The sequence below is a fragment of the Zalophus californianus genome, chromosome 17 (genome assembly GCF_009762305.2).
Source record: "Zalophus californianus isolate mZalCal1 chromosome 17, mZalCal1.pri.v2, whole genome shotgun sequence".
Taxonomy (NCBI): domain Eukaryota; kingdom Metazoa; phylum Chordata; class Mammalia; order Carnivora; family Otariidae; genus Zalophus; species Zalophus californianus.
The window spans coordinates 51,476,918-51,495,439 of record NC_045611.1 but is presented as its reverse complement, the minus strand read 5'-3'; the positions used below and the strand labels follow the sequence as shown (position 1 = coordinate 51,495,439).

General features: G+C 45.2%; 1 protein-coding gene across 3 annotated transcripts in view; it reads right to left on the bottom strand.

Moving 5' to 3' along the window:
• SAE1 (SUMO1 activating enzyme subunit 1) overlaps positions 1–18,522 on the bottom strand; it is a 76,952-nt gene that overhangs the window by 32,405 nt on the left and 26,025 nt on the right. For all 3 annotated transcript variants that reach the window (XM_027619899.2, XM_027619901.2, XM_027619900.2), the window contains exon 6: positions 7,826–7,931. In XM_027619899.2, coding sequence (XP_027475700.1) covers positions 7,826–7,931 — 106 coding nt within the window. The remainder of the gene's footprint in view (positions 1–7,825; positions 7,932–18,522) is intronic.

Genomic DNA, 18,522 nt, shown 5'->3' with positions numbered 1-18,522 from the left:
TTTTCCTGCCTCAGTATAGTAATGGCCCCATTTGAAATAAATACTTAATACGCTGTAAAGTAAGAACACAAATGAGCTCAAAGCTGTGACACAGGACATGGGTACCCCCTCCCCTGTGGCAGTTTCCCTCTAATTGGCTGGGCCTTCAGAAGCTGTGGAGCTTTACGAACATAGAGATATGCCAGGCTCCCCTAGTTATTTTGAGCCAATAAATCTGAACTAGGACCAGGGAATCTGTATTTTTCAAATGTTCCCTGAGTGATTCTGATATTCTATCAGTTGGGGAATGACTGGCTGTAAGAATAAAAGCCTGGGGGAGCCTGGCTGGCTCAGTCTCTGGGAAGACCATGCGACTCTTGATCTCAGGGCTGTGAGTTCCCGAGTGCCACACTGGGTGTAGAGATCACTTAAAAATAAAATCTTAAAAAAATAAAAATAAAAGAATTAAAAGGCTAAAAAGCAGGGCCCTGATGATCTCCCCTCCAGCCAGCTCCGAGAGCTTGTGCTGGCCCCCTGCAGGGACGGCTCCTCTACCTGCGATCTTCTCGCCTCTCTTGAGCCCCTAGCAAACCCTTCTTTAGAAGCCAGCGCAAATGTCTTGTCCTCTGTGAAGACTCGTCGGCTTCCCAAAGACGGCCAGACCCCCGGTTCCCTGAGCTCCTCAGTAGTTTATTATGAAGTAATTCACACATGCTGAAGAACAGAACAGCACAACACAACAGCCTTGTCCAGAGCCCTGTTAAAGCTCTCCTCACGAGGAGGAGAATTATTTGTGTTTCTCTTTCCCACTGGCAAGCATCTGATGAGGATTCCCAGGCACAGGATCTGGCATTTAGCAGGTGCTCAAACAATGTTTGGTTAAGATTATTTTCAGCTTTAATTCTGTGGCTCAAAAACAGCCTAAGTACTTTTCCACGACTCATCAGAACAGAGACCGAGAAAGTTCAAATTGCCAAGGATTCTCTGCTAAGTAATTCTCCTCTTGTGATGAAGCCCATCTCTTCCTGCTCTGGGCTAAACCTGCATGTTATTGTTCATGCTGGTAAGTGAATGCTGTTTCCATACTAGACCTGATTATTTTTAGCACTCCTGTTATGATAAACTCACAGTAACCTCAAAAAGAACAAATCAAAGTCAACTTTTTGCCACAGGAAACCAGCTCATGCTTAATGTTTTGCAACATGCCATGGGAGAATAATAAAAAGATGAGACCTTTTGCTCACAGATGGTGAGGCCAACTCTCAAGATAGTGGAAAAATGCAGCAGGAAGCATGCAGTCTGGCCACTATCTTATTAAGTAAACTGGAAAAACACTCGACACCCAAACAAGGCAAACACACACGCACACAGACAGCACAGAGCAGCTGCTTCACCAGAGGCTGAATTGTGAATGGGGCAGTAAGAAACACCTACATGTGAGGGGCTGGAATCGAGCCTGATGGGTGCCTGAGAAATGGGCAGGCAAGAAGATCCTGCAGGGACACCAGTGGGCAGGCTGCTCTCCCTCTAGAGTGGACCAAATGACCAGACTAGCAAAAGGCAGTCACTCAGGCAAAAAATACTTACGGAGCACCTACTGTGTGCTCTACTGGGCGATAGTGAGACAAAGTTGGGTCCCCTATGAGGTTTTCTCGGGCGTGCACCATAGCCGAGCAAGCACTGTGTCCTCACTAGGAACTCCTAAGGCATCATTAGGTGTGTAAGTCACCTTCCTAGAAAGACTCTTCAGAACAAATTCCAAGGACCAGGAAAAACTGAAAACAGCTTATATGCCTTTCAAGATGAAACTGGTCACAAACAATGGTACACCCAAAGGAATACATCATACAGCCAACAAGACACAGGAGGTCACTCTATATATGCTCCAAGATCTTTCCATCTCACTTAAGGCAATCCAGTAGAAAAGAGCAAGCTGCTTTAATAGTTTGGTTTACATATACACATGCACGATTATAACTGTTAACCATTTTCCAAGAAGACAGGCAAGACAGTCCTTTTTTTAAGATTTATTTATTTTAGAGAGAGAGAGAGAGAGAGAGAGAGAGAAAGCATACAGCCGGAAGAGGCAGAGAGAATGCCAGGCAGACTCCATCCTCAGCATAGAGACCGATGCAGGGCTCAATCTCACGACCCTGAGATCATGACCTGAGCCAAAATCAAGAGTCGGATGCTTGGGGTGCCTGGGTGGCTCAGTTGATCGTCTGCCTTCGGCTCAGATCATGATCCCAGCCTCCTGGGATTGAGCCCCGAGTGGGGGATCCCTGCTGAGCGCGGAGTCTGCTTCTCCCACTCCCTCTGCTCCTCCCCACTACTCGTGCGTGTGTGCTGGCTCTCTCTCTCAAATCAATAAATCTTAAAAAAAAAAAAAAAAAAGAGTTGCTTTTTTTTTTAAAAAAAGATTTTATTGATTTGACAGAGAGAGACACAGCGAGAGAGGAAACGCAAGCAGGGGGAGTGGGAGAGGGAGAAGTAGGCTTCCTGCGGAGCAGGGAGCCCGATGCGGGGCTTGATCCCAGGACCCTGGGATCACTACCCGAGCCGAAGGCAGATGCCTAACGACTGAGCCACCCAGGCGCCCCAGAAGAGTTGGATGCTTAGCCGACTGAGCCACCCCAGAGAGACAAGAAATTCTTTTTAAGTTGGAGATTTTTAAGATTTTATTTATTTGGCAGAGAGAGAAAGAGGGAGAGCAAATGAGCACAAGCAGGGGGAGGAGCAGACGGAGAGGGAGAAACAGGTTCCCCACTGAGCGGAGAGCCCGATGGGGAGCTTTATCCCAGGAACCCGGGATCATGACCTGAGCCAAAGGCAGACGCTTAACCGAACGAACCGCCCAGGTGCCCTGGCAAGGTATTCTTAAACAGTAGTTTCCCCCACAAATTGGAAGTGGGGAAAATGGGGAGGGTATAACGAAGAAAACTTACCCTTTTACACCATTGTGAATTCTTTGAAAACTGCTTACTGTGGTACTTTCTCAAAAAAATAAAACTCAAGTGTCTCTTGGGGGAGGAGGAAGACTATCTGGGTCAGAATTCAGACAATCTTTGTGTCTAATACATATCTGAACCAGGGTTTTCTGTACTGTGGTGGTGATCCCATTTCTCTAACATGGAGAGCTCCTGATTTGCAGTTTAACAAAATCACTTAGCTTAGAGGTGCACATTACAGATGTGAGGAGCACAGTCCATGGACCAAACAGACCTTGTGGTCTAAATCCTGGTTCTGTCTATAAAACCAAGCGTATGCCCAAGCAAGTCACAGCCATGCTCAACCTTGGTCTCCTTAAAGAAAATGGGACAGCAACTGTATTTCAAAGGTTATCCCAATAATAATGAGAATATGTCAGATGCTTAGCACAGTGCGAGGTAAAGCAGCAAGCCTTGTTCAGTACACAATAACCATCCTTACACGCCACATGAAAACCACAGTAGTGCCTGAAAAGATGACCACTCAACCTGGATATTCCCTAAGGCCATCCCACAACCTTAAGTCAGACGTTACCATTGTTTGATTTTATAATAACAAATCTAAGGCCATTTTAGAATTATATCAATTTCAGGTGTGCAAACCTTGACTTAAAAAACAAAACCAACTCTCCTCCTCCTCAATATGTGACTGGAAAATGTTCTGAAGAGAGTCAAAGGAAAATATTCAATAGTCTAGAAGCTGTGCCCCGGCACTCGTTTTTCACATTTACCACCTCAGTACATCTCTTAGAGCCAAGGGAAGGCAGTGCTATCCCCGAGCCCCCTCAGCCCCAAGTTAGGAACCTAGATCTGAATGAAGCTCATGCACCAAAGGTTAGGCCTGTTGATAAGGGGGGGTAGCTGTGATCTGAGCTCAGCTCTGTCAGCCTCCAAAGCCCAGGCTTTTTCCAAGACACAAGACTGGATCAGTCTCTACTCAGGCTGTACTTTTACTGCCATGGTTAGCAATCAAAACAGGCTGGGCAAAAAGAATGCTTCTAATTAAAATCAAACTTTGGGACTACGTGGAGAATATTGTTTGAATTAATTAATTTTTTAAAAATCACAAAACACCCCCCAAAACAAAACAAGAAATAACTTCTAGAATTTTTTTTAAAGAAATACACTTAAACTAAGTTTTCTGGTATAAGTCATAAGTCAATAAAGTTGTTAATTATAAATATAAAAGTAGAGGGACGCCTGGGTGGCTCAGTCCATTAAGCGTCTGCCTTCGGCTCAGGTCATGATCCCCGGGTCCTGGGATCGAGTCCCACATAGAGCTCCCTGTTCAGTGGGGAATCTGCTTTTCCCTCTCTCTGCCACTTCCGCTACTTGTGCGCTCGTGCTCTCGCTCTCAAATAAAATCTTTTTTTAAAAAAAGATACAAGTATAAAAGTAGAGAAATACAAGCCACAAGAATGATATTTTATTAGATTCACTGATTATTTAGACTCAGAAAAAGATTTTCAAGACAGGCTGGCTGATTTAGTCCTATCATTTCAGAAGCGAGGAAACAAAATCCTAGAGAAGCAAGTTATTTGCCTAAAGTCACAAATACTGTTAATGGCAAGTGTATTTGGCACAAGGCAACTTCACATGTGGAAGCTGCTATGCTTTGCTGCATAAATCCAACGAGGTCAAATCACAGGAGAATCCCATAGCTCCATGAATGGCTGAGCAGAAAATCGAAAGGAGTATTTATTTCCCTGGGTATAAGATTAAGATGATACACCCGCAGAGGATCAGCTTCATACCCACAAGGAGAGGGTTCTAAGCTGCTGGAATAACCAGGGAAAGAGATCACGTCAGCCATTTCCCTCTACTTCCAGAACTTTAGTCCAGCAGGCAGTCACGGGTGTTAATTAAGTATGCATTCGTAGAGTAGCTCCCCAAAGCCAAGCCAGGCCCTTGTGCCCATTGCATCTGGAGCACTCCCGGTAGTTCCGATTGCAGCCCCTCTGGAAAGACACAGCAGAGCTCAGAGAGACCAACTGACCAAAAAAAATCACTAGGAATGTGTGTATGACACCACGCAAGAAAGGTTAGAACCTGTCACCTGCTGCAGAGAGAGAGGCTCAAGAAAGGCTGTGATGGATATCCAAAAACAGCCAGAAAGAGCACTGGGTGTGGTGTGAAGGAACTAGCCCCTGGAAGAGTCAGGAGACCTGGGATTGAGATGTAGACTACCACCATTTTGTTCTATGACGATGGCGAGTCACTTCCCCTCCTGTGCCACTGAACGGGTTCTGAGGCTTAGGGAAAGTGGCCTGATGATGTGGACTTGCCGGTCAGCAATGAGGGTCCTTCAGCCACACATGCCACGGGTGAGGGGGGTAGGGGGAGGAGTGGAAAGCCCCTTCCTGCCACTCCTGGCCTAGAGGATATGTGGGCCTGCCTCCTTTTATAATTCTATGACTGTTACAGAACTGTACATGGAAAGTGGTTAAGAGGGTAAATTTTATGGTATGTGTTTCTTACCATAATAAAAAAATTTCTATGACTATTAATTAATGAACAACGTTTTACATCAGATCACCAAATCTGAAGCCCTGAAATTGAAACTGGAAAGGTACTGAGTACCGTAGAGAAGAGAGAAGTAAACATATGGGATGTTATTACCCAACGAAGTGTCACCAGCAGAAAATTAAAATCTACTAAGATTGCTGCCATGATAATACCTACTCAAGTATGGAACTAAGGGAAATTGAGTCAATCCCCAAATTTCTACACAGTTGCAAAGTACTCATGTCAAAAACCAAAAACCCAAAAAACAAAAAAGCCTACAACTTCACAGATAATACAGGTCTCTAAGATTTCCTTGCTCTGTGCTGAGCCTTTTGTATGTATACCATCCCAGTCTTACAAAAACCCCCTTGAGACAAGCGCTAATAACACCCCCATGGTCAGAGGGGAATTTGAGTGAGCCTCAGGGAATTTAACTCTGTGGCTCAACATCACCCACCTAGAAAAATGACAGAACCAGGACTGAAAACCCAGATCTGTTTTCATTCCAAAGCTCCTGTTCTGAACAACCATGAACCGAGTATGCCATATGGGTCACAGTAATAAGGCTACTGCTTCTTCCTCAGGACCTGTCTACTTCCCCAGCCCCTGGTAACTTCTAACGGTGCTGGCCAGCAGCACCTGGATTTAAATATACACTTTCCCCCACAATGTGGCCTCCCACTTTGGTGATGGGCTCCTGAGGGCAGGGATGGCAGCAGGCCTGGATCTTAATCAGTCTTTTTTTAAAAAAGATTTTATTTACTTATTTGATAGAGGAAGAGAGAGAGAGAACAAGCAGGGTGAGGGGTACAGGGAGAGGGAGAAGCAGACTTCCCACCAAGCAGGGAGCCCGATGCGGGGCTCCATCCCAGGACCCTGAGATCATGACCTGAGCCGTAGGCAGCCACTCAACCGACTGGGCCATCCAGGCGCCCCAGTCTGTGTCTTTTAAAACAACTATAAATGGGGGAATAGCAGCTACTCCACATGAGTGTAGCGAGGATTCCATAAGCCAACACCTAGACAGCACTTAGGATGAAGGTAGGCTGCTGTTTCCCACATGGCCTTATGCTTCAAAGACCTGAGTGGTTCAGGGCCCAAGGTCCAGTCTGTGTTCTCTCAGGTAAAACACTGAGCCTCTCTGGGTCTCTGTTTCCCCACCTCAAGAAACCAAACTGGGGAGAAGTCCCACTCTGTCTACCTCACAAGGGTGCTGTGTTGATGAGGTGGGAAGAGAAAATACTCTAGAAACTGCAAAGGGTTAGATTAGATGTCTTGCCCTTGGCACTACTGACACTGTGACACTGTGGGCCAGATAACGCTTTGTCACGAGGGGCTGTCCTGTGCCATGGATATTTAGCAACATGCCTAACCTCTCCCCACCCTATCTGCCCCCAGCCTGAACAACCAAAAATGTCTTGACACCGCTACTAGCCCCAGTGAGCAAAACCGCCCTTGGTTGAGAATCACCAGATTTTGGTAAACTCAAATACCTGTTGACTCCTTGTATAAGCAGCAGTAAGAACCACTCAGGTTATACCCCCCAAACCTTTACAAATTAATGGCTACTGTTTACTGAGGGCTCTCGATGTGCCAGCCAGAGTGACTGGCTTCTCCCAAGGGTCCAGGCCCCGTGCTCAGGCTGGACTAGAGATGGCACTGCCTTGCCGTCCTATCCTCGTCCAGAAAAGGAGCTATTTTCTGAGTCCTAGCCGACTCACGTGCCTAAGACTCATCCTACCTAACCCACTGGATGACTTCCTTACCTCCCCACACTGGATGATTTCTATACAAATGGATATTAAGTGCTCTAAACTAGTTTTTCCCAACTCTCCCCAACCCCAACCTGGCTAACACCACTAATTAACAGGAGGAAAGCTTCATTCTTAGCTAATTAGCCTCATCTGATTTTCAGTTTATTAAGGAAGTTTTATATATTTCCCTTTGAACCAATATACATAGTGCCTGGGGAGGGAGGAATTGTGTGTAGCTATCACACACAGCCACCCTCTCTCCTGACTTGGGGCAGGGGGTGTTCCTGGAGTCTGCACAGACCCAGCCCTGGAGAAAGGAAGGCTGAAGACTATCCAAATGCAACCAAAAGTGCTTTGCAAATTTGACAAATAAAAGCAACATCTCTACCTCAGTCTCCCTGAGAATGGGTGAGGGTTATGCAGAACTCAACGATGGGCCACATCTCCATCCATCTAGATGTTCTTGAGTGGCCACGGAGAACCACCTCGTGAGGAACTCGACTAGGGGCAAACATCAAGAAACCCCTTGGACTCTGTAGCCACAGGTGCAGAAATCAAAGCACAAAGTGCTCACTGGGAAGCTCTGCTCTGAGTCCTCACCTTGAAGGAGAAAGTAATCCGAAGTTGTACGCTTCAGAGCTGCCTTTGCTTTATCACTGCTCCAGTCCACTTCCAGCGCTTCCTTAACAGAGCAAAAGACCACCTTCTGTTGAGAAAAAGGCAAAATTGCTTAGGGCAGTAGCTCACCATCTAGGAGAAATGTCATTATTTAAGGTTTACTGTTCATTAAAAGCAGCTGAGGACCACTCAAGCCCAATAAATTTTAATTGAGCACTTACTGTGTGCTCCTCTGGGTGCTGGGGACACAGCGATGAATGACATGTACTCTCTGCACTAGGAGGAGTCCTAGCAAAGCTAAAGATCCAGTTCCACTCTGGCTTTAACTCTGGCTGTGTTCACACCGCAGAAGTTCTTGCACAAGTGAATAAGAGTGTGTGTCTAAAGATATTCAATACAACATTCTTTGTCACAGCCAACAAAAAAATTAAACGTGTCTCATTAGAAGAATGGTTTGAAGATAACAATAGCAATAAATAACAGCAAGAAACATAAGCAAGGGCTATGAAACAAAAGTTCCAGGCTGTGGGGCTGGAGATGGCATTAGCAAAAGGCCTACAGTAGCAAGAAGCATTGCCGAAACCTATTAAAGCTAAATGAAAATTATCTTGAAAAATGCCAGCACATATCTATATTTTAAAATATAAACAATTAAATATGAGTAAGAAAGTGATTTTCCTTTTCCTTTCCTGAATCGTTCGGTCCAGAAGACATCCCGCTGGGACTGAGGAAAGGCAGGGAAGAGTGTGTGTGTGTGGGGGGGGGCTGGGTGGCCTGCTGCAGGGGACAGAGCAGAGCTGGGTAAGAAGGGTAGCAACCCAGGGGGGACTGGGAGACTGACTCCAACCAGGGATGACTTCTCTTTTTTTTTTTAAGATTTTTTTTTCCTATTTATTTATTTGATAGAGACACAGCGAGAGAGGGAACACAAGCAGGGGGAGTGGGAGAGGGAGAAATAGGCTTCCAGCTGAGCAGGGAACCCGATGCGGGGCTCGATCCCAGGACCCTGGGATCATGACCCGAGCCAAAGGCAGACGCCTAATGAATGAGCCACCCAGGCGCCCCACCAACCAAGAACTTCTGCAGCAAGTGAATACACAGAGAACCTAGGTTTCTCACTGTCAGAGAAGAGAATTAGAATTATGGAAAGGGAAAAAAATAGAATAAAGCCTGTGGTGGGTTATTAGTGTGAACTCATTTTCAATATATACAGACAGACAAGGAAGTAAATGCAGATGCAAGCATGTGTGTACGCACATACAAATACTGAAGAGCTGCGTCCACAGACAAAGCATCAAAGCAATGATGCCCTGGGAGCCGTGAGCAGACCTTGACAAATCTTGGTTTCTAACCCCCAATGAGAGAAACATTTCTCTCTGGAGAAATGGCTGATTTCGAAGCTAGGTCAGGGAGAGTATGACAGGAGCCCAAAACATCTTACTGTGCCTGAAACAAGGAAGTGTGCAAAGAATGATGGGGACGTGTCAAGAGGAAACAGGAGCCAACATAAAGGAGCTCCCACTGGTCAAATTGGAACACTTTGCGGGGAAAAAAAAATAATACATTATAACTCTTTAAATAAACTAGAATCCTTCAGTCATATAGCTAAAATCAACTCATTGATAAAGAATAATGAGGTATTTACATATTTTCAAACAACCTCTCCAAAAATTACTGGAGGATAATTATAGGGAAGAGAGGAATTGTTTTCAAAGGAAAAATCTGGCAGACATAATTCTACTCAAACGATCAAAATTAACATCGCCAGTAAAGTAGCATATGGAAACCAGCACCAGACCACAGGATGGGATGAGGAGCAACCCTGCTGTGATATTTTTCCCAAAGGTGTGAAGCTGGAATCTAATCATGAGGGAACATTAGACGAACCCAGACTAAGGAACAATTTACAAAATAACTGGCTTGTAATCTTCAAAAGCATCATGAAAATCTAGATGCATGCATAATCCTGAACTGAATCCTTCTGTCATTAAGGACATGATTGGAACAACTGGTAAAACCTGAATGGGGTCTGAGGATTAGATGGTAGTGATGTCTCCATTTAAATTTTGATTTTGAAGTTAACTTGTTTGTGATTACGGAAAATGCCTTGTTTGAGAAAATACAGACAAATATTTGGGAGTGATGGATGGAGCATCATTTTGACACCTTATTCTCAAATGGTTCAGAAAAAAAATGGTTCTCAGTACTAGCCTAGTTTTTTTTTTTAAGATTTTACTTATTTGAGAGAGAGAATGAGAGAGAGAGAGAGAGAGAGAGAGCACATGAGAGGGGGGAAGGTCAGAGGGAGAAGCAGACTCCCTGCTGAGCAGGGAACCCGATGTGGCACTTGATCCCGGGACTCCAGGATCATGACCTGAGCTGAAGGCAGCTGCTTAACCAACTCAGCCACCCAGGCGCACCCCTGTACTAGCTACTTTTACGAAGTTTAATATGGTTATATGTGGGGACGCCTGAGTGGCTCAGTCAGTTAAGCATCTGCCTTCCGCTCAAGTCATGACAATCCCAATGACCTGGGATTGAGCCCCGGGTCCGGGTCTGGATCCCTGCTCAGCAGGGAGTCTTGGGATTCTCTTGAGATTTCCCTCTCCCTCCACCCCTTCCCCGACTTGTATGCTCTCACACTCTCTCTCTCTCAAGTAAATAAATAAAATCTTAAAAACAACAAAAAGATGGGGGCACCTGGGTGGCTCACTCAGTTAAGTGTCTGCCTTTGGCTCAGGTCACGATCCTGGAGTCCTGGGATCAGTCCTCACATTGGGCTCCCTGCTCAGCAGGGAGTGTGCTTCTCCCTCTCCCTCTGCTCCTCCCCCCAACTCATGCTCAAGCTCTCTGTGTCTCTCAAAAAAAATAAATAAAATCTAAAAAAAAAAAGATGGTATGTGAGTATGTATAAATAATTTCAAATTTCCCGAGGTATGGGTCTTTTTCTCCTTCCTTCTCTCACCACATATACACACTACTCCATATACACACATATACACACTACTCCATATGCACACATATCCACTCCTCCAACAAACACCCCAGATATTTAAAAAAGAAAAGAGACAACAGTACCAAGATCTATCAGTTCCCAGGCAGTTGACACTGCTTGCTAAGGACCAAAATGGAACTGACAGATGAAAGCTCAAATGACTAGTGAAGATGAAAAACTCATATGGTTTTTAAGGTGGTTTTCTACTTCCCCATAATCACTCCTTTGGGATTTAAATCCACTGTAAAAGTTAATATACAAAATGTTTGTACTGCCCTCAAACCTTTTGGTCAATGAGTCTGTTTGACCTCAAAAGTCAAGTGAAATAGCCAGCTGGGTGACATTTATTGCCTGACACAGAATGCCAGACCCCTCTTAAGAAGTCTTACAACACAGATCCAGCCGTCAGCAGTATGGTCGGGGAATGCCATCACAATGACAAAACAAACTCTCATGAGGTCTCATAAACTACCAAGATTTGATTTTATTTTTTAAGATTTTATTTATTTATTCATAAGAGACAGAGAGAGAGAGGCAGAGGGAGAAGCAGGCTCCCAAGGAGCAGGGAGCCTGATGCGGGACTTGATCCCAGGACGCTGGGATCTTGACCTGAGCCGAAGGCAGACGCTTAACCATCTGAGCCACCCAGGCGCCCTAAACTACCAAGATTTTAATCCAGAATTTTTGTAGTTTGCCTGGCTAAGAATCCACTGATTTCTTAGGTCACGACACTATGACAAATGAGGAAAAAAAGTTGTGTTTCAGAGTCTCAGTCCCACACAGGCCTACCTCTAAACTTTCAGGGCCTGGGGTGAAAGTACAGGTGGAAACCCATATAACACTTCTACGTATTTAGGTATAAATCATACGAACGGGCTATTTAAAAATAAAGTGTAGGGGTGCCTGAGTGGCTCAGTCGTTAAGCATCTGCCTTTGGCTCAGGTCATGATCCCAGGGTCCTGGGATCGAGCCCCACATTGGGCTCCCTGCTCAGCAGGAAGCCTGCTTCTCCCTCTCCCACTCCCCCTGCTTGTGTTCCCCCTCTCGCTGTGTCTCTGTCAAATAAATAAATAAAATCTTTTTTAAAAATATAAAAATAAAGTGTATTATATTCTCCTGCCTCAGCAAATAAACTTTCTTTATTACTACCTGGAAGACTGGGTTCAAATTTAGAATTCTCACACTCCTTGGGAGTTCTGCGGCAGAATGAGGTGCACTAGGAGAGGGAAAGGTCCTCTTTCCCCTCTTTCTTCCCACCTCTGGCTCTGTGTCACCGTGCAAGAGACTTTGCACATGAGTGTGGCCACCCAGGCCATCCTTCCCCACTGAAACAACTACTCTTCAGGCCTAGGCGTGTGGACCTTGTTGCAAGGTTTGCACTCTGGAGGAAGATCAGGGAAGAAGCCCACAAAGGCCTGGGTAGTGAGCCGGGGTGGTCTGGGCAGGAGATTCCAGGGGTCCCAAGTACCCGCAATGTGGTCCAGAACTAGGGGGGTGGGGGAGATGGACCCAGGTGGACATATCACCTTAATCCCACGGAATCCTCACTCTACTAGAGGAAGGGCTAGAAGGAGACCAGACTGGGACCCTGTAGAGCACTAGGACCAAGGACACCGGCCCTCTTTCCTCCCCAAGTCTCAGGGCAGAACTATTCGAAATTTTGCCAGGAACTTGTGAATTCACACAAATGAATGTACCTCTCTTAGGCCTGTCTGTGGCAGGCAACTTTTAGGGAAGTTTTCTGATATTTGGGGAGGAGGCCCCCAGTAACCTTGTCTGAAATATGTACCAGCCCTCCAGCCACACGTGACAGAGCCAGAGGTGGGCACATGGCCCAGGCCACACCAAACAGATTCTTTCTCCTGGGAATTGAGAATCTGAAAATTAATAACAGAGACACATTAATGGCTGGAAGCGCTCTTTAGAGAAAAGCTAAATTCCTGCTGTATCCAAGTCTCCCCAGCTGGCCTGGTCTTTACCCTTCTCAGGTCACAGTAGTTAGTCAATGCTTCTTGTGCTACTGCAGCCTGAACCCAATTAATGTCCCATTTTTCTGGTTCAAACTACCTAAAGTCTATTATTGTCTAGGTGCCTGGCTGGCTCAGTTGGTGGAGCATGCGATCTTGATCTAGGGGTCATGAGTTTCAGCCCCATGTGGGGTGTAGAGATTACTTAAAAAAACAAAAACAAAACAAAACAAAACAAAAAAAACGACATCACCTAATCTATAGTACAACAAATGCAAATGGTGGTACCCATCTTGCCCACCTTGCTGACACTGGATTTACGATGAGAAAAATATGCCTAACAGCATCCGCAGAAAACGAAGGGTCTTCAGATAAAGCCCCCAGCAATATGCGCCAGGGAGCCACAACCCCCAGAATGAACACCCCAAAACAGGTAACTTTCACACCTCACTCAGCCCTCCCCCTTTTCCCTGCCCTCAGCTCATGGATTCCGCTGGGTACAATGCCTGACTTACTTCCCTCCACTATCCATTTCCTTTCCTAGCAATTCTGAGCCTTAAGGATTTCAAACTGATAGTCTAGTTAAGACTAGTAACAAACCCTCTTACAACTCTCCCCAGACAGGTATCAGCTTCCTGAGGCAGGGATCACAGTGAAAGACACAGCACTGCATAGAAGAGAATGTCAATAAGTATCTGTGAGCTGATAGGATCCAACCTGTTTTTCATTTGCCAAAAGCCCAGTAGTAAATATAAAAGATGAATTCTCCCACACAGTCTGACAGCCATCAAACTGTAGGGCTGTGTTGAGCCACTCTGAACAGTGGGCAAGTATAAAGCCATCAACGCAATAGGAGCCTGGCTCAATGCACTGAGGCAAAGCGAAAAGAGAAGAGAACACAGCCTCTTAAAACGACTCTCCAAAATGGACCATCCACTCCTATGCTTATGGAAAATATGTTGAGTGAAGAAAGCAAAAGATGTTATGTGTATATGTCATGTATATTAGATTGTTATGTATTTCTCATGTTAACGTATGTTCATTAAAACCCCAATTTTATCACATATGCAGATGAGTAGAAAGAATACTGAAAGGAATATGACAGTCATTACTGGCGAGCAGGGTTCACATTTTCTCAACTTGTTCTGTATTTCCCACATTTGGGACTGTAAACACATTTTACTTTTTTTTTTTTAAGATTTCATTTATTTATTTCAGAGAAAGAGACAGCGCAAGCATGAGGGTGGGGGGGGGGCAGAGGGAGAAGCAGACTCCCCACTGAGCAGGGAGCCCGACACGGGACTTGATCCCAGGACTCCGGGATCATGACCTGAGCCGAAGGCAGACACCCAACCGAGCCACCCAGGCATCCCAAAATATTTTACTTTTAAAAAAGCAGGCTGAACATCTATAACAAGGGATACAGCTCTGGCTGTAAAGCTAAATGTAAATCAGAATTGAGACAAGTTGAAAACTACAGATTTCTAAGTTGGATTTCCACACCTACTCACAAGAGTCTATAGTTTTCAAAAGCATTCTAACAAATGACAACCACAATCCAAGACAAAGCTGTCACACTCAGCAGAGTGGTAAAAGAGCCTGAAGTCACCAAATGTTACCATTACATACTGATGATTCTGGAATGTGAATTGATAAAACTACTCGAGAGTCATTTAGCAGGTCTGGTGAAGTTGAAACTGCACATACCCTATTCTCCCACCTAAGCATACATCCCAGAGAAATCACACATTTACCCAGAGAGATTATCTACACACACACACTCTCTCTCTCTCTCTGTGACACCATTTGTAACAGAAAAACTTTATACACCCACATGCTCACCAATAGGAGACTGGATAAACAAACAGCAATGCATTCACACAACAAATACACTACAGCAAAAAAAAAAAAAAAAAAGACCAAATGTCCTGCTGGGCTGTCCTAGAGAACTCAGTGATGATGGCAACTGTTCTGTATCTGTGCACAATACAGATGCCAATACCGTACGTGCTTGGTGAGCATTTGAAGTGTGGCTAGGAGACTGAAGAAAATTTTATTTTAGTTAATTTTAATTTAAATAGCCATATGTGGCTAGTGGCTAACCACAATGGACAGCAAAGCCCTAGAACTGCATACAAACACAGATGGCCTCACAAATATAACGCTGCTCTTAAAAAGCAGGTGGCAGCATGCATACAATATTAAACCTGATTTTTAAGAAGTTAAAAAGCATACCAAACAATCCTATATTGCTTGGAAATACATATGTAGTAAGAAGAAATGGGTGGGAATGAGAACCACAATTGAGGGTAGTGATTACTTATACTGGGGAGGGATAGCTGGGGGACCTTGACCATGCTGGCAGAGTTTTATGCTTTAAATTGGGTGGTGGGTCCATGGCAGATTAGCTACATCATTCTTAATTTACACCTACATCACATTCCATTGTTTAGATTTACAAACGTGGTAAAACGCCATGTCAAGCAGGGCTATAACCGCCCCTTCCAGGTACTTGTTATTTATTTTGAGAGAGAGAGTGAGAGAAAGCGTATGAGCACGCAGAGGAGCAGAGAGAGAGGGAGAGAAGGAGACTCTGCGCTGAGCACGGAATCCCACGACCCTGGACCCTGAGATCATGACCTGAGCCAAAATCAAAGAGCTGGAGGCTCAACTGACTGAACCACCCAGGCACCAGCCCCCGACCCCCGTACTTTTTAAAATCCACACAAACGTACCTCCCTGGGGAGAAGACAGAGAAGGAACACACAGATTGGTACAACAGGACTGGAAATATTTGGGTTTTTAAGTTGGGTAGTGTTTTGTTGTTATGTTCTGTAATCTGTATTGATGTCACATTATTTGGGGATATCAGATATCACAATAAAAAATACACTGGATTGTGCCGTGATGCTGGGAGACCCCCTTCCCTCATTCCTAGAGTGCCAAAACCTCGCCCCCAGCCCCCCACCTGTCCTACCTTAAAAACCTGCTATCAGCACTCTGCCCAACTCTGCAATATGCACCCTGCATCTCCTGCCCCCCACCCCCAAACCAAGTGATTCTGACAATTAGCAGGGTTTTAAACACCTCTGGTCTAAAGGTCCTGGTCTAGGCAACCCAATGACTTACTTCTAAATACTCCGGGCCAAGTCCCTTGTCCTCTTTTGGAATTCTGTTCTCTCAGCCCAGCTCAAATAACATAAACCATGACAACTAATGTGTTATGAGGTTAATTAATCCATTTGGTTGATCACAAAGAAAGTCAACTCAGTAATTCTTTTTTAAAATGACAATGATCTCCAAAGCTGTCCTATTATGTGTCAGGAGCAGCCACAACACACTGAACAAACATTTCCTGGGTAAGACTGTACCAGGGACTGCACCAGGAACACAGCAGTGAAAAAAAGCGCCCAGCCCTTATGGAGCCTGGACCCTAACGGGAGAGAAACCCTGACAAGTTCCCTCAGCATCACAAACCAAGGTGAAGAATGAAACCAGTCAGTCCCTGGAATGTTCCCTTCAGGATGGGGGTGAAAGGAGATGAGTCGTCCGTAAACTGCTCAGAAAGGGGGATCAAAATAATGAATCACTACTCAACTGTGGAATCTCACAACTGATTCATGCAAGAGTATTAACAGTGCCCAAATTAGTCCCTTACTATTTCAGAAACAGAGGTAAAATTAAATCTGTATTTCTTAGCATGTCACAAACAAATCCTTTGTTATGTTTAATTTTTAAAGAGCTGTGATGCAGAGTCACCACCACCAGGCATCTACTGTGTCTGGCAGCCCTAACAATAAAGAAACATGAGCAGCAGCATGGGAGCATGAGGGTGGCCTTTTATCCTGAAGGCTTTTCCAGAAAGGTCCCAATTTTCATGTATTTTATCCCATCATCTCCATAAAGTTTAAAATTATCCTAGAAACTCCAAGGGGGATTCACCCTTTAGGAGGCAGGGCAAGCCTGTGCCCGTGGCCACCGTCTATGTCCTCCCCCTCCACTCCCTCTTAACATAGCTGCAGGATCTCAGGCAAGTCAAGGAACTGCTCTTAGCTTTGGTGGCAGCCGTAAATAGAGACAACGGGACTGGATGCACTTCCCTGCACCCCACAGAATGCCTTGCACACAGTAGGCATTTTGCAACTCACAGATACAAAAAGACCTGGCTGTTTCGGGGTGAGGGAAGCCAGAGTCATTCTGTTCCTACGTCTGTGCTTTCAGTTGATCCCATTTCCTGTGACTAAATGCCAGTCCTGTCTTCAGTGCTTGGCAAACTCTCCTTCATGTACCAACTCTTAACAACTCTTCCTCTGGGAAATCTTTCTGGACACTTCCTCATCACAAAACTACTGCCCTCTCCTTTATCTACTTTACACTGGTATCTCTATTAGGATTGTGCCCAAGACCTGATTCTGATGAAATCTGTCTCATAACTTTTCCTGGGCACCAGAGGAAGCCAACGACCAAGCACCTACCTCTGGGCTAAGAATTTTCCCACTCTTGTATTTATCATGATGACACATGTGCTAGAAAGGCCCAGTATCCTCCTAAGCGGTGTGAAAACCACAAGCTCTATTTTTCCTCTTTGTTTTTTAACATTTCTAATTTAGGAGCACAATGTGTACCTTGAAGCAAAAGTGGCTATACAACATTTGGTTGAACCTAAGGAAAAGGCGGCGGGGGGGGGGGGGGGGGGGGGGGGGCGGGCGGGGAGGGAACCCTAACCAGAAACCTTTCACAGGAAACAGGAAGTGGTTGCCTCCCCACCCCCATCCTGCACTTTGAGCATAACCCAACTACCTATTCTGTACAATTTAGGCGAAGGGGCATAATCTCAATTAAGGAATTTTTGAGTTGGAAGAAAACTTTAAAATCCAAGGAGCAGTCTCTGCCAAAATGGACAAGGCCTGTTATAAGGTGGCAAAGCCAGAGCCCAAACCCAGTTCAAGCCCATCCTTCCGCAGTGCTCTTAGTGAGGCCGCACAAAGACAAGGTTTGGAATCCCAGGGATTGTCATCAGGAATGCACTGAATGCCTCACAACCTTAAGGGCTCGGGGTTGGAATCCAAGCCTGAATTGTCCAAGTGAAACAGCTGACTAACAATGTCAGCTGGGGAATATTTTGATACCTTCAAACTCGGCCCCTGGAGGAAGAGGCCGCACAAAGAGCTCTGTGACTGAAGAGCCCAAGGAATGGTACGCGAAGGCCACCGGGTGCCTGCCTGGGCTGCCCACATTCTCCTCATAGCTAGATAAAGTGGCTCCCCAGAGCGGTTTCCAGATCCGCCCCAGTGGGCACCATCATCAGTATTGACTCCGGGAGAAACTTCCAGCTGTGAAGGGCTAACAAAGCTAGGCGCTCTCCCCCATTTGAATGTGAACGACCCCGCCTCAATCAGAGAAGGCCCTTAAGCCATAAAACCCTTCACACCAAGGCCAAGTGTCACACTTGTAAGAGGGTGTGATTTATAAATTGACAGCACCCACAAAGATGCTTTTGTACTCCTCCTTAGTTAACAATTTATCTCCCCCCACCAAACTCACGGAGCTATTCAGATAAAGCTTGACTGGGCCTCAAAAAGAAAGAAAAGAAGGGAGAAAGAAAAGGACCCAAGTTTTGGCCAAAACACCAATGTTCACTCTGGGTAATTATGGTCCTGTGAATAGACACTAAAATTAGGGCTTAATAATTCCTCTATATCACACTCACAGCAATC